We start from the raw sequence: 15,909 nt of genomic DNA, 5'->3' as shown, positions 1-15,909 counted from the left end.
ACAGACCATCTATGTTTTAAACCTATTTTTTAACGGAATGCATCCTTGGAACATGTAAACCCATCTTTAGGTAAAAGAAAATTGAGGGGAGGACAGCTAAGAAGTAAAGCATGGATATAGGAGCATTCTATTTGCCATTTGTTCTGTGGGTAGGCACTGGCCTGAACCCCTAAAACTACTGGTTTGAAGGCTTGCCTAGGGTTATTCTGGAGAGGGCCTCTCCCCAGTCTGTAGACCAATGTTCCTTCCCTTGGGACACCATGACAGTTCTGAATAGTCAGGCCACACACAAACCCCTTTTATTCCCTCCTCCTCCCAATTTAAATAAATTCACGCCTCCAGAAGTCATGCTTCAAAGTCTTTCTCCATCATAGTAAATTAGTGAAGCTTCTGAGGTATTAAGCAATCCATGACATTTGTGACTGGTTAACTTTAATTTGTCAAAATAAATTTGCAGTATTTTGCATGTTAGTAATACAGTGCTGGTATTGACAGGTAAAATTGTCTGTGTACATAGAAACCTTCATTTAGGAGCACACCTTAGGAGGGAAATGGATACACAATAAAAAGCGATCGCAGGCCAAGCAGCGAGCCCTAGAGCGTAACAGGCTGGATGTCAGATTTGAGGATTATCTAATACAACTGTTTAGCTGCCAATCTGATAAAGGGGAGCTCAACTAGGTTACAACCCAAAAGGAAGAACACACACTGCCTTCTCATAGAACACTGTTGGTCAGGCCTTTGTTACTTAGTTGAATCAGTTCATCAGCAGTAGAAACTCAACTCGGGCACCAACACACAGGCAAATTCCATCATACAGCCAGTTCCCTTCTCTGTGCATCCATCCCTTCTCCATGTTCTCCACCCTACCCCACCTTTGCCTCTCCCACTCCCCCAAAAAGACACAATGTGGTTTTATTATTGCCGACAAGCTTCTTAAGTGAATAGAGTGCATACGAAATAGCATTTTAACTGAAGTCATACAATGAAGTCTCACTCCTGTTTATTATACAATGAGTTGATAAAACAATCATTTCTAGTAAATATCTCCACTTTTTTTTTTAAAGAACTAATACTCTCAGGGTTCAAATGACCACATTCTAGCCCAAGGGGGGCCCAACCCTTTCCCAACTGAGGACTGCTACCTGGGGGCCACTCTCAAGGAAGCCAGAGGCCTCTCCTGCTTCCCTCCCCAAGCCTTTTTTCCTGGGGGAGGCCTGCCCATAAAGTTGACAGATGCCAGCAGGCAGAGCCAGATCCTAGCTTCGGGACTGCATGCTGGGACTTGAGCTTGCTCCCCAGGTGTGGCCATTGGGCAGCCCATTTCAGACCTCAGCAGGGCTGGGCACGGGCCTTCCCTGCTCTAGTCCTTCCAGTAGTCCACACATAATGCTCTACATATTAAAAACAAACAGATCTTTGAACTGTGGATAAGAACAGTTGTAACAAAGTCATAGCTACATATTTTTCTCTACATTTTGTTTATTGAGACAAACTAATTAAAAAGGCACAAACATAGGGCATATGTTTACATGGACATTATAACAAACATATACATTAAAAGTGTAGGAATGTGTTGCCTTCCTGCTAAACAGAAAGTTCCTAAGCTTTTATATATACAAAAGTTGTACAATTTAATGTCCTAAAGTACAAAAGATCATTTATAAAATTATTTTACACTAAGTTCTATTTATTTTATTTTATTTTTTTACTATGTAGTTCAACCCCCTAGAACTGTTTTGTATAATGACACAGATACCTGTCCCTGATGTAGGAAGTCTGCCTCAGAAAGCAAGGTATTTTGATGTTTGGACTGACACAGAGGGGTACAAACGGAAGTCGTCCAGTTTGATAGTCCTGCAAACATTCTGCAAGATTAACACAACTAATTTCCATTTCTCTCAACTGCAAGATTAAGAACAAAAAAACAAAACACACACAAATTGCAACTTAAAAAAAAGATCGTGTAGAGTCTTGGTTTTGGATTTTCTTTTAAACAATGTTTTTAAAACATTAATGTGTGGCATGATGATCTAAAGAGTATCTGTTTTCCTAGCTTTTGGTTTCTACCTTATGTACAGAAAAAACATTCTGCTAAGAAACAAAAAGCACATGTCTCAACGTGTGTGATCATTGCAGAGTTTCTGCAGGGAGCTCAGACAGCTGCCTCCCTGAAAACACCACAAAGCTGATAGAAGTGTTTTCTTTAATTAAAAAAAAATTAAGGAAAAAAAGTGATGATGTTGTAAATATTTACAAAAGTCAACAGATCTGCACAACACTTGATTAAGAAAACAGGGAAAGAGAAAAAAAAAAGACACACACTCTGCTTGTCCTGAAGGGGCATACTACCTAGTTAGTGGTTAGAATAAAAACTGTATACAATTTAATATAAGACAAAACTTCTAGTGAGCAACTAACACATCTGTCCCTGTTGCAATATCAACAGGTTCTGATTGGGAGAGAGGGGGGCATATACATCACATCTAAGTGCCTCCAGCGTCTTCCAATTTTAAAGCAATATTTCTTAAGTATTCCAAAGTACTCCTTGGCTCTTGAATAAGAGTCCCAGAGGTCTAGGTAGGCCAGGAGCCTCCCTGTACACATACTTTTGTCTCCTCCTCTGTCAGGAGCAGCCTTTCCTTACCAAACACAATTTTTGTTTTTGTCTTTTTTTTATAAAAAGTCAACTACAAGGCTATACTCCATCAGGATTAATATGCTGAGCAATATTTACATCTCCAAATATCAGGTCACAATCCCTATTATATGTTGAAGTTAGAATGATAAATTATCATATGCTTTGCATATCAGAGCTGGTATCACCTTTCCCATAGGGAATGCTGCCTGAAATTAACATATTCCCAAAGGTAAAATGCATATTCTCTGAAATGCATTTTATTATGACAATGTAATGCATTTACTCATAAAAACATTAAATGTAGATAATTCTACACTAGCTCTCATAAGTGGCAGGTTAAAAATCAGCCATCCACCCTATTTGGGAGAGGAAGAGTTCTGCTAGTGTTTAAAGCAAAATGATTTCCTAGTCAGGATAATTTCTGGGGTAAAACAGTAATGCTACTTTTTTGCACATGTGTGTTTCACTTCATATGTCTGATTTTATTTATGGTATTTCATCTCATTAACTACTATCTCATTTCAACATTGCTGTGAGCTAAAGGAAAAACCTGCTTAAACGGAAGTGGTCCAGTGATCACTTTACACACTCTACTTTGAAAAATCCCAAATTGGAGGAAAATGCTACTTAGTCTTTTATTAACTAGTGTAATAAGATCTCCCAATTTCTTGGTTTGACTTTTGCTGTAATAAACTAAAAAATGTTGCTGGTAAATATTTACTTTAAGGTTTTTTTTAATAACACTGTTTACCAAGGTGGTGATGTGGGCAAAGCTTGGGGTAAGAAAGGCATGCTCTCTACGGGTCTCATTGCTATATTTAGTGGGGCTGCTAATGTCATTGGTGTGGGTAGGTTCATTGGAGATGTGATAGTGACTGGGTGTGCTATATTCACTGGGGCAGTGACAGGGGTGGGGAGGTTGACTGGGGTGGTGAGTGTTAGTGGAGAGGTCATGGATAGTGGACTGGTTATAGTTACAGGGTGCCCTATATTCATTGGGCTGGTTATATTAACTGCACTTGAAACATTTACTGGACTTCTCATGCTCATTGCAGCTGCCACTGTGACTGGGTTTGACATTGTCCCAGACGAAACAGAGGAAGTTATATTGAATGGAGTAGTAAGAGTCACAGGTGTCGTAGCAGCCGTGGAGGTTTGGCACAGGTTAGCAGCTTCTAAAATAAGAAGACAAAAAGACCTTTAGATTCTCAAAACCACAAATGAAATATCAAAAAATCTTCTAAATCAATTTTTTTTTAAAATCACAAGTCACGAGCATTTAATAAATTAAATAACATTTTTCCAACCAAGAAGTCAATATGACAGAGGTGTCTTCTGAGCACAGGACTGGGGAGGCAGGAACTCCAGAGTACTAATCTTGTCTCTGATACTAACTCCCTTTAGGACTTAGGCAAGTTGCTCAGCCTCTCAGTCTAGGATTCCCCCCACAAGGGGGGTCAAACTTACTTACCTACCTCACAGTGGTGGTGTGAGGATGAGTTAACTTCTGCATGGCACTCTGGGGGGCAGAGGCACCGCAGTAGGGCTAAGTATTCTCACTATTACTTCATGCAGTTCGTCTGAATTCTAAACGCTTTCCTGGGAAGAGCCAACCACCAGCAGGCGAGAGGGGCTGGTTTACACAGAGCTGGGCCGTTGGTTACACAGTATCGTATCGTACAATCAGAAAAATCCTCTCATGAGGCACATTGTAAGTAGTGGAGAGAGTGTGTACATACCGAATGGTACGTACTCTATAGCCTTCTCAAAGGTGAACTGACATTCTGTGAAGGTTTTAAAAAGCCGTTATTAGGGACTGATAAGCAAAGCTGTTTCATTAATTATCTGCTTATTTCAGTCTTAGAAAAATCATTTCTGCTAAATAAACCTGATTACAATTAAGTTTCTTAAGTATGTTAAAAAAAAACACTTCGCCCTTAAATCTATGCCCCACCCACTTTCCAACCCCACTCCCATTTCCCATATTTTTTATATATTAACTTAATAGGCTAGTTCAATCCTTATACAATATACTTGCACACATTACACATACCACCAAGCACACAGAAAAGGGTTAACCAGTGGCCCAGACAAGGAAACTTGCCAGTGAGCTGGAGGGCTCCTGGTCCTTCCTTCATCCAGCAATGGCTGGACACTTCTTAGGAAAAATTTCCCTTTAAAGATAACCCAACCCCACCCCCACAAAAATCAGCACCACCTGCTGGTTAGCCAGAGTACAGAACTTCTAAGAGGGATATGGGTGGGCTAGCAGTAAAGTGGCTAACAAAACGAAAAGGAGTAGACTAAAGCTAAAATGAATTTGGGGCTAAATTTGGTATTTGCACACTTGCTCTACAAGTGGGCCATGTCACTCAAAGTGTGGATGTTTTGTCCATGAAAGAGTTAATAAGCAGCCATTCCCTGGTTAATTCAATACAGGCTGCACAAATTACACACTTTATTATGTTCTTTTCTCTAACATTAGCCCCCACTACTTAAAGGGACACTGTCAATTTATTTGATGCCCTAAACTTATCAAGGTTCCCCTACTCTCTCAAATGTTACAAAGTTGAACATGGATACAGAGCTTTCTGACATCTACAGACTGTGTGCAACGAATGGGAACACAATAGCATTTTGTTTCATAGGGGTCAAAGGATAAGCCTAAACAGTTGAGTTATTATATAAGCAAAGTGAAATACAATATCTAATAGAAGAGGTGGTGGTAACATAGCTAATCAAGATGTATTCACTCTGATATTATCTTACAAAAAGTACTTTTTAGGGTCTTTATCAATCCTGACAGTGTCCCTTTAATATTACTTGATTAACATTTATGACCCCTTGACCTCTAAATAAAACGCTCTGAATATCATTTTTTCAACTAATAAGCAGCCACTTTATAATACTTATATTAACTACCCTAGTACAATATTCCTCCCCCACCCCCAACTCATCTATTCCCATCACTAGCAATTTGTCAAAACAATGACAAATAATTACATCTGGAAGACAGGAACAAGCAGCACTTGAGGAAGGCCTGTCTGGAATACTGCATTCTTTTTCTCCATTGCCACTGGATGTATGAAAAATGATGCTATCTCCACTATCTTTAGTGAAATCGTTAGATGTTTAGAAGGGATCTGAGGGAAGGGAGAGCAGCCACCCTACACAAAAGCAAAGGACGGAAGAAACTACAGGACATAGGACATTACAATGGAGCAATATATTCAAGAGATTTCTAACAAATTAAAAGTAATGGGGACTGGAGGAAAGGCAGGAGTTTATAAACCTGCCACAGGGTGAGGTGAAATATCCCAGAAATTAGAGATATGCTGACAAATACACTTATCTGAAGTAGCCCCACGACAGATCAGAAGTCAAAGCTCTGACCAGTAAGTTGAACAGCTATATTGAGCAATTAGTACTTTTACTGATTCTTTAACATATGCATAAGAGAAATTTTTCATCTATTACAATAAACTTTGGAACTGAGGCATTTTATGCTGATCCCAGAGCCCAGTGAATTACAATACCAACATCAAAACCATGAAGAGGAAAGAAATAAGCACTATAGTTGATGGGGGAAGAGGGGAAGAGATGCAGAGAGGCGAGAACAGGAAGGGTTATAGTGGGAAGATGGGACACAAAGGAAATGAATTATCCAATGATTGATAAAAGCGCAAAAGTGATGTGTCATCCAGCACTAAAAATGAGAATGTTTTTGAAAGAAAAAAGTAGACAAAAATGCAAGGACGTTAATGGCCAAATGTGGTTCTTAGACAACAAAGAAGGAAAGCTATTGAGCATCTACCCAAGAAACAAATTTGCCTCCAATTTTATACAAACACAGACCAAAGAAACCCAGAAAGATATACAAAAATTCCAGTTCTCCAACAAGGAAAAAAGTTATTCAGATACTTTATTGTAAAAAATAAAACTTTACTGGATTTTTTCCTGCATGTTTTACAGTCCACAAACTTAACACCCTTCACTATACATAGTATCTTACTTTGATTACTTGACATACTAAATTAAAACACTTTTCTACCTACATATGAGATACCATAAACCTCTTCTTACCTTTCTTCCTTGCCTTGACAGCTTCTTCCCACAATCTCAGTGTCTCTACCTGCTTCCCTGGCCAGCTGGTCACATGTTGCTGCTGCTGCTGCTGCTTCTGGTTACTGGTCTCTTCATTCATACATGCTACTCCAATCAAATAAAAATGCAAAACATAAAATTCACTTTGAGAATTTTTGTTTTGTTTCAAAATTCCTAAAGAGACACTCTTGGATACTAATACCCACTTATATTATTCTTCAGTTTGTTCAGATAGCTTCCTCCAAAGCTCATCTCTTCTATGACTAATGACCATATCAGCCAAAAGATAAGAAACAAACACAAAACAGGAGAGCAGGGATGCTGGAGAACCCCAGAACAAACAATCCAAAAAAGTTCTTTACTATTTCAAAATGCTGATGCCTTTTAAAGGGAATTTAATGAACAATTGTTAGGCTTAATCAATCTGTTTCTCAAAATGTTTAACTCTGCTTTTTCTTGACCATAAGGAAGCACATTAAAATTCAACTTTAATTTAAAATACTCCTAATAAAATGAAAAACACTTAGATAATTTGATTTATTCACTTCATATAGGCTTTAAAATAAGTTAAATTAGTCAAGTTTAATACGCATATAAAGTGTTTCATTCATTTTTAATCATCTGTCTTTTGAGGATCTGTTGTTTCTGCTGAGTATCTCAAATATAAAACAAAGTCAAGAAAAGTTCTATTTCAAGTGACTACAGAGATCTTAAAGAAAAGAAGCCTGTACAAATGCAAAATTATTTAGCAGTGGCAGCAGCAAGCAACATCATCAAAAACTGGTGCATGGGAAACACTAAATCTCCAAACCTTAGACTTTGACAAATAAATCAGTTTCATTTTTCTTCAACTGGTTTGAGGCGGGAAATGGTTTTGTCATAACTTTTCAACTGTCCTGGAGGTATGAGATCTCAGTTCCTATTACAATCTCCTCTGGTAATCCAGCTCTATTTGCCTGCCTATACCCATTCTAGAGAGACAGAGACTCTTACCTTTTCACAGAGATGAAATTTTTTAAGTTCACTGAGAAAATTTTAAAAAGAAAAAAAAGTACAACTCCAGAAGCCTTAGTTTGCTTTTAAAAAAGGTTATTTTTTAAGGCTGTTACCTTAATACAATCAGGTAGTGATCAATAGTATATTGGAATTTCTTTTACTTTTAAAATAGTCACCACTAATGAGGATAAGCAGCAAGACAACAGTTACTTTCTGCTCCCTGAGTTTTAATACATTGAGACTTTTCATTCCAGTGCCTGGGAAAAATGATTCACTGGAAAAGAGTGGTCAGACAATTATGCTATTTCTAACATGGGCATACATAACAAATGAGGCTTGCAAATCAATGTGGACAAACATAAGATTTGAAAGTAATGGAGCTCCTGAGCCAGTGTTTCTTGTGTATAGGTTGGAAATGTCTAACATTATTACACTCCTCTTCTGAGGCACCCTGGGAGATTTCAGTAAAAAGCAAAAATACTAAAGTTGACAAAGCATGATTTGAACATCTTTGGTACCTTATTTAAAAAGCAATTTAAAATATATATAGCATAAAAAAGTTTCACCTACTTTTATTGATGCCTTGTTTACATGTATTACAGTTGATACTTTGGCTCTGCCCATGTGTCTTTAAGTGGCTGGTGATATACGCTGCACTCAGAAGTTTACCACAGATATTACAAGATACCTTTCCTTCATGGCGAACCATATGCGTCCGCAGTCTGTCTTTGGTGGCAAAGGCAGCAGTGCATGTCTGCATGAGGGAGGAAAACTTTTTTTAAATATAGACTATCCTGTTCCACTCATTTCGAAGCACGCTGTACTATCTATGTGTTACTATGCCCACATTACTCAGACAGATAGAACTATTAATATTTTGCCTATTAGTGTCATAAACGGTGATTTTAAATCTTTCGTGGATGTTAGCCCCTTCCACTTCAGGGAAAGGGAAAAAAATTCCTCTTTTGGCTTTTTCTTTGAATTCAAGTAATTTGTACTTATTCCAACTTGTTTGTAGTGACTAATCAATCACATTAAGTCAAAGACTTTCAGCAACAAACTAGAATAACTAATGCCTAAAAAGTCTTTTGTTTTAGCTTTCAGTATTTAATTTTCTTTAACTGTTATAATTTTTTTATGTTACACAAAATCATTAGCTAACTATCAATCAATCTCTCACAATAGTACAAAGGAATATTTTTTAAACCTGGTAAGAAGAACCAGTTATTAAAAATTTGGAGAAAATTCAGGTTATTTCTTCACAAATCTCAGTTACTAACTCAGAAATTCATTTTAAACCCTCTTTACATCCTTCTCATCCAAATGTAAACTGACCTTTGTAAGGTAAGGTATTTTTCTACTAATAAAAATGGTGTTTCCAAAGTAAAGGGACAACTGCTTGACAAAGGTAAAATATTTCAGTTTTTAAAAGGCCTTGTATCACAGAAATAGAAACTGTCTTTTTAAGTTATTATTAAACTAGCATTTAAATGGACCACATTATTCAAGTTGGTAATTTCCAGACCATTCAGCATCTGAGAGATGTGATTAGCTTATACTTTCTAGATCATGTGCATTAACTGACATACTAAGGATAAGTCATTTTAACTCTTACTTGGCATTTGAAGGGTCTCTCTGTTGAATGGACATGTTTTACGTGACAGCTTAAGTGGTCAGGCCTGTGAAAGAGAAAGGTACAACATGTAATGGAACACAGAGACGGCACCAACTGTGATGCTTATATTATGCCTTTTGCCTTTGGAGAGGGGAGAGATGAAAAGTGGTATCTGTAGTTTAAAGAAAGTTGACAGCATTAATGATACTTTCCTTTTCACAAATAAAAACTTTCCTTACTAACCTGTGAAGACTGTCTCTTCTGCAACATCAAATTACACTAAATCCTTATCCTACACAGTTAAAATATGGCCAAAATTATAGCTCTAATAATATGTGACTATAAGGATATATCTATACTAATTTTAAAGGTTTTGAAAACTAGGACCATAGGACTTTAGAGTTGGAAGGAACCTTAAAGTTCATTTCATCCAAGAAAAATTAGTGCAAGTCTCAGCATTCAGACAGGAGGAAAGAAGTATTTTCCCAAGTACCTTATCAAGAGTTAGAAAAGCTCCCCCTCCTCTGGAGGAACGCTTCCTTGGCTTACACAGTCTGTAGGTCCTATACCCAGACATTCAATTGCCATGGCAATATATACTTTTATACTAAGTTCAGGGCTGAATCTACCAGGGCACCTCCTAAACAAAGTAAGATGCTGACCACCAGATGCTGACTGGAACCAGTGACCTAGATATACAAGATCTCAGTACCTATCATCAATTTCATGTGGTAATCCAAGTTTACCCATACCCGTTATTAAAATAACCCCCCTCCCCCATCTTCAGGGAGACAAAAATGAAGTTCACTGAGAACATAGGTTTAAAAAGAAAAAAACCCAGTACCTCGAGAAGCCTTTCCCACAAACACTGCAAGTATATGGTTTGGTGATGCCTCCTTCATGAGACCTCACATGGTAAGTCATCCGATCCTTCCTCTTGAAGCGCTGATTGCAAATAGGACATTCAAAGGGTTTCTCATCTGAATGAGAGAGCTTGTGCCGGTTAAGGTGGTAGACATCTCGAAAGGCCTTCCCACACATCTCACAAGCATGGTTCTTCTTGACTGGCTTACTGGGCTTCTTGACTGTCTGTGTCACTGGCATAACAGTGGAACTGGCACTGCTGCTAGGATTAGTGCCGGAGGAAGATGTAGTGACCGTTGACAAGATGCCTGCGATGGTTGAGACCAACGAAGTTCGGCTGTTGTCTCCGGCGATGGTGGAGATAAGGGGTACCACTGTGGTAGGGGTTTTCTTTTGCCGTGACACTAACTTTATCCCAGTGTGGCAGGACTGATGGCGTCTCAGGTGGTAGCTGTCCCTGAAAGCTTTACTGCAGTAATTGCACACAAAGGAGGTTTTAGGTTTTTCTTTTTTAATCCCAATGGCATCCTTTAATGTTTCTGGTGGTGCCTGAGGTTTCTGAGTTATTGGTAATGGAAGCAACGGCTTCTGATCAGGGGGCTCCACAGCAGAGCTCAGGAGGGGCAGCAAGCTGTTCTGTGCTGCCTGCTGTTGGTGATGGGAGGCTTCATGGGCCTAAAACCAAACATTTACACTTAAGAAACACAACCACTCACAACAGCCTTCAAAATTCAACATGCTCCGGACAACACAAACCCAAGGAAAAAAATGGAAGACCTTGAAAACATACTCTCTGTAATAGGGGTTAAGCAAACCTGCAGTAACTCAGAAACCCCAGTACACAGCATTTAAATGACCATATAGTACACAGACTTTTGTTGTTCCTGAGCTAAAGTTGCTCTCACTTTTAAACAGCTGACTCAACTACCAGACTACCTTAGTTCAGAAGGGGTGCACTAACTGATAAAGCATCTTGGCATTATTCTGTCAGTGCTAAAGCCAAGTTTAAGTAACTTATCCAAAAAACTATCTTTGACCACTGCATGGTCAAAGATGGGTTAAAGACAAAAACCATAAAAAATTTAGATTTCCCCTTTTAGTCTGTATTTCTGCAGAAGTTCTTGTTTTTGTTAAAATATTAGACAAGTGCTTTGTTCTAATATACATTCCTCCTCATTCCTCTATCCCAAAAAACAACCTTCCATAAAAACTGAGGAATAGGCTGCCTAGAAATTTCCATCAGCTATAAAGCCTAACTTTCCCTGTGGATCAACTTGTTGGTATTTGTTACCGTGTTGGTTTTGATTTTGCCAAGATTCATAGTATCACCATGCTAACAAATACTTCAAGATATGATGGGTTAATTTCTGAAACAGTTTTTCTAATATGTTTCCCTTTATCACATATTATCTGAGACTTAGGCAATGGTTCCAAACTCCAAAGTTTAGGTTTCCATATTCCTAGGAGGACACAAGCAACCAGAGTTAAAGACCCTAAAAAGTTCAAGCACAGTGTACAGGCCTTTTTCCACAGCCTGACTTTAGAAACTTATTTATCCTTCTCTCAACCTACAATCACAAATCCTGCAGTCATTTAGCTAGCCTCCTTCAGGATAGAAAAACAAAGACATGTAATCACACATTCATATGCATGCATACAATTTCTCCCCAAATGATAAGAAGAATACCCACTATTACTCCCTGTTTATTTGATGACAGTGCCAAAGCTAAACTTAAAATCAGTGTCCCACATGACCACACAGTGTGATTATCCACAGACTTAATTTCAATTAGTAGGTTTAGTACCTTTGACTTCACCTCCCTCTGAGTCCTGGGAAGCTCTCAGAAACTTTGTATGTACATCAGTTCAGGGCATCTCTGGACTTAGTGTTCGTACTGAATTACAGCATACTTTTTTATGGAGTTTCTCTTGGTCTCTATATGAGATTTAAGAATCTCATTGGGTGACATTGCAAGAAGCCTAAAGAGATCTGTAGCCTAATCCTACCCTTTTCCCAATCGGATTCTAAGATTCCCAAATCTATGTACAGTATACAAATAGTTAACATCTGAAGATTGGTCAAGATACACAATTTCAAAACCATCTGACAGATCAGATAGTAGAGAATACAAATCTTTTGGACAAGGTTCAGATAGTTTAGAGGCATTTTTCAATACTAAAGAACCATTAGGATGGCTGAGCCCTAAAAGCACTTAGTACTATTTTATCAATATAGATAGCCATGTAAATACTTTCACAGAACTGCTGAGGCTCACTTTCAAAAGCATCCTAAGAGTTCCCTTAATCATTTCTTAAATGAAATTATCAAGAATGTCCCTACTATTGAACAAATCACTCCTTGATTTCCAAGATCCTCTATGAGAAATCTTCTTAATGAAAGAACTGGCTCCTTTCCCCCCCTCCCCCGCCAATATCAGCGGTAGGGACAGACTAAAGCAACAATTGCTGACTATGGTAAGGTACACTTAAAAAAAAAATCCATCTGCAGGGCAGGCTTTTATTTGACTAGAATCATCATCAAATCAAAGTTTCAATTTTTTCCCCCCTTCAACTGTGGTGCTTTTAACCCCTCCCTGAGCTTTCCTTGTCTCCAGTTGGTGAGAAACAAAACAAAAATGTTATTTCATCACTCAGGGTGGTAGGATATGGCACCGTGAAATCTCCAGTGCCAGAGGGTAAAAGATTTTGTACTGAAACAAATTAGCATCAGTGAGTCATATCTTGAATGTCCTGTTAGGAGAATCATCCATCAAACATTTTAACAGCTATGGCTTTCACTTTCTACCCTGTATCTGGAAAGTAAGCAGGTGTTAAATTGTTTTAAAATATAAATGCGATAAGATGCTAATGGAAACAAACAATGTAATTTACTCCTTCATTTCCTCAATGGAAATCATTTAAAATCTAAACAGGGCAGACCTATTCAATACCTTTCAACAGAAATTCCTGAAATATTTTCTATATCCAGTCTCTCTCCAAATCTATATTAATTCGGTTTTCTCATAATTTAATGAAAATTATATGAACAGCCAAATTCTGGACCAAAAATTTATTTCTCACACTTGTCTATGAGGTAAGATATCTGCTTTTAAAAAAGCCTGAAATAATTTTATGTGCGAAATCACATAAAATCTATCAATAAATAATAGTTAATCAATGATCTTACATGAAATTTGTCCAAGGAGAGTAAAATTTTAAATATTATATGTTTCAAGTAGTAATTAACTTTATAAATATTAATAATTAAGGATTTCCCCCAATACAAGGTACTTCTTATTTTCACAATCTCTAATTAAGTTTATATAGTCATCTAAATCATTCATCATTATCAAAACTACTCCAGAGGCCTATTAAACACATTTTTAATGAATGTCTGAAAGGTTTTTCTAGAGAGGATATTTGTCACTTTTAATACCACCTGGACATTCAATAGTTATATATTATTTCTTCTTTAACAAAACATTCACTATATTTTTTAAAATGTATATAGCACATACTGACTACCAAATTCATCAAAATGTAATAAAGTAAAGCAGATCAGATTGGGTGGGAGACAAAGAGTTTCAGGAGTCCCATAATTTTGAAAACTTCAATTTCAAGAAGCCTGTGTTTATAAAGCTAAAAACAAACAAACAACCCAACCTCAAACTACCCACAAAACACAGCTTTGCAGATATCAAACACTTTTTTTTTAAATTAAAAAAGGAAAAAAAAAGACTACGGATAATGTGTTGGGATTCTCCAGCTCTCAGATCAAGACCACTGAGGTGGGTAGAGTGGTTTAGAGAATACATTTATTAAAAATTCTACATCCGTTCCTGGTTAACTCAGTAAAAGGGCTCAAGAGCTCCAGGAGTCTGGGGTTTCACGAAGTTATTCAAAGAAGGAAAATAACAGAGAAGTGGGAGGAACGCACTTTAAAGTGATGAGTTTCCTGCCCTCTTTCTATTCCGAAGTTTCCCAGTGAGCTCATCAGAACTGCCCACTAAACGCTTCGTTTGTAAATTGGAATGAAACAGAAAAGTAAATAAATAAAAATCCATTCCAGGGCATCCAAACAGGGTCATCATCTCGGTTCTCGGACGAACAGCATCACCCCCCCTTCTCTCCCCCGCCCAAGTAAAGCCAGTTAGTAAATCGGCCATACAAATGACTTTCACGGTTTCTCGCGGAAAGCGGGTGGCTTCGGGAAAGAAAGAGAAGAAAAACACCCCAAGGGGTGACTCATCTGGGGGCTTTGCAAGCGGGATCTTTCCCAGTCTCCTTCCCTTTCTTTCTCTGGCGCTCCCCGGGTCAGAGGAAATGTGCGCGGTCAGAGACAAGGGCTCCAGTAGGAGTGGAGGGGTCGCTCCATCCAGGACCCTGGCCCCATCCCTCGCCTCCCGGGGGTGGGGGGGGGATTCCCCAGACTGAGTGGGAGGGGGGGGGCTGAGAAGGCTGCAGGAGGGGAAGGGGGTGTCAGCTGCGGTCAAGTCCCGGTGCAGGGGCTTTCGTAAAAGGACAATTCCAAATCCAGTCGATAAGTTCAGAGACACAGACACTGACCACAGAAAACCCCTCCAACTAGGCAAGTGCCGGGAGGGGAGAGGACAGGGGGTACCAGGGGGCCCAGGAATACCCCTTGCACACTTGGGGATGGCCTGCGCAGAGGGGGGGGGTAGCAACAAAAAAGAGGGAGCACAGAGAGAAGGGAAAGAGAAAGGAGAGCAGGCAAAGGGGAGAGGAGAAAAGACGGGCCGGGAAACTTGGGCGGGATGAGGGACTGGGGGGGCACTCGGTCCGCACTCCCCCCGGGGTCCTGGGGCGCTACTGCCGCGCGCCCTTCCCTTCCCTAGGGCAGCGGCCCGGCTGGCGGACGGGTGACAGCCGGCCGACCTCCTCCCTTCCCCTTCGGAGCGGGAGGGAAAGGGGGTGAGTGGCTGCGGGAGGCCCAGGGGGGTCACCCCCAGGCCGCGGGGGGCCCCCTCCCCGCCTGGGCACACGCACACACACCCTCGCGCCCCGGGAGGCGGCCTCTTCACACCTCGGTCGCCCCGCGGCTCCGGGGCGGGCTGGAGGAAAAACAAAGGGGGATTAGAGGCCGGGGCCCGGCCCGGCTGGGGCCGGGGCGCGGAGCCGGCAGGCAGGCAGGCAGGCAGGCGAGCGAGCGGGCGGGCGGGGAGGAGGGGAGGAGGAGCGCCCGCCCGCCGCCCGCCCGGGGCCCGGCCCCCCTGCGCCCCCCCGCCCCCCGGGGGGGCCCCCAGTACCTGGAACAGGAACGCGGTCCAGTTGGCCTCCATGGCGGCAGCGGCGGCGGCGGCCGAGCCCCCTCCTCCCCGCTCCCCCCGCTCGGGGAGCCTCCTCAGCCGGAGGAGGCGACAACAAAGCGGCGGCGGCGGCGGCGGCGGCGGCGGCAGCGGCGGCGGCTCCTCAACATGGCAGCGCCGAGCGCGGCCACTTCCGGTAACCTCCGGGACGCACCACCGCGGCGGCGAGCGCGGGCGGGAGGGGAGCCCCGGCGGGGCCGCCGCCGCCCCCGGCCCCCGCCGCCCTGCCCGCGCCCCCCCGCCGCCCGCGCGCCCGAGAGGGGCGCCCTCGAGGGCTGCCCGTTGGGGGGTCGGGCCCCCGGCGGGGGGGCTGGGGTGGGGCCGGGGGCGGGGAGGCGCCGCGGCGTCCCCCCCCGCGGGGG

At 41.1% G+C, this 15,909-nt stretch overlaps 1 protein-coding gene across 4 annotated transcripts; it reads right to left on the bottom strand.

Moving 5' to 3' along the window:
• Positions 1 to 988: 988 nt before the first annotated feature.
• VEZF1 (vascular endothelial zinc finger 1) lies at positions 989 to 15,683 on the bottom strand. 4 transcript variants are annotated; one of them, XM_036755379.1, is made up of 7 exons: positions 15,488 to 15,664; positions 10,201 to 10,895; positions 9,357 to 9,420; positions 8,312 to 8,495; positions 6,725 to 6,850; positions 4,381 to 4,425; positions 989 to 3,816 (listed from the first exon to the last, which is right to left on the bottom strand). In XM_036755379.1, exons 1-7 carry the CDS (start codon positions 15,518 to 15,520, stop codon positions 3,389 to 3,391), a joined length of 1,575 nt encoding a protein of 524 aa, XP_036611274.1. In that variant the 5' UTR covers positions 15,521 to 15,664; the 3' UTR covers positions 989 to 3,388. The 4 variants fall into 4 exon arrangements, with proteins under 4 accessions (XP_036611274.1, XP_036611273.1, XP_036611276.1 ...); XM_036755378.1 differs by having other exon boundaries at positions 8,312 to 8,513; positions 15,488 to 15,639; XM_036755381.1 differs by lacking the exon at positions 4,381 to 4,425 and having other exon boundaries at positions 15,488 to 15,683.
• Between the last annotated feature and the right edge of the window lie 226 nt (positions 15,684 to 15,909).

The sequence above is a fragment of the Trichosurus vulpecula genome, chromosome 4 (assembly GCF_011100635.1).
Source record: "Trichosurus vulpecula isolate mTriVul1 chromosome 4, mTriVul1.pri, whole genome shotgun sequence".
Taxonomy (NCBI): domain Eukaryota; kingdom Metazoa; phylum Chordata; class Mammalia; order Diprotodontia; family Phalangeridae; genus Trichosurus; species Trichosurus vulpecula.
The sequence above is the reverse complement of the archived record's forward strand: the minus strand, read 5'-3'. Positions and strand labels throughout refer to the sequence as shown.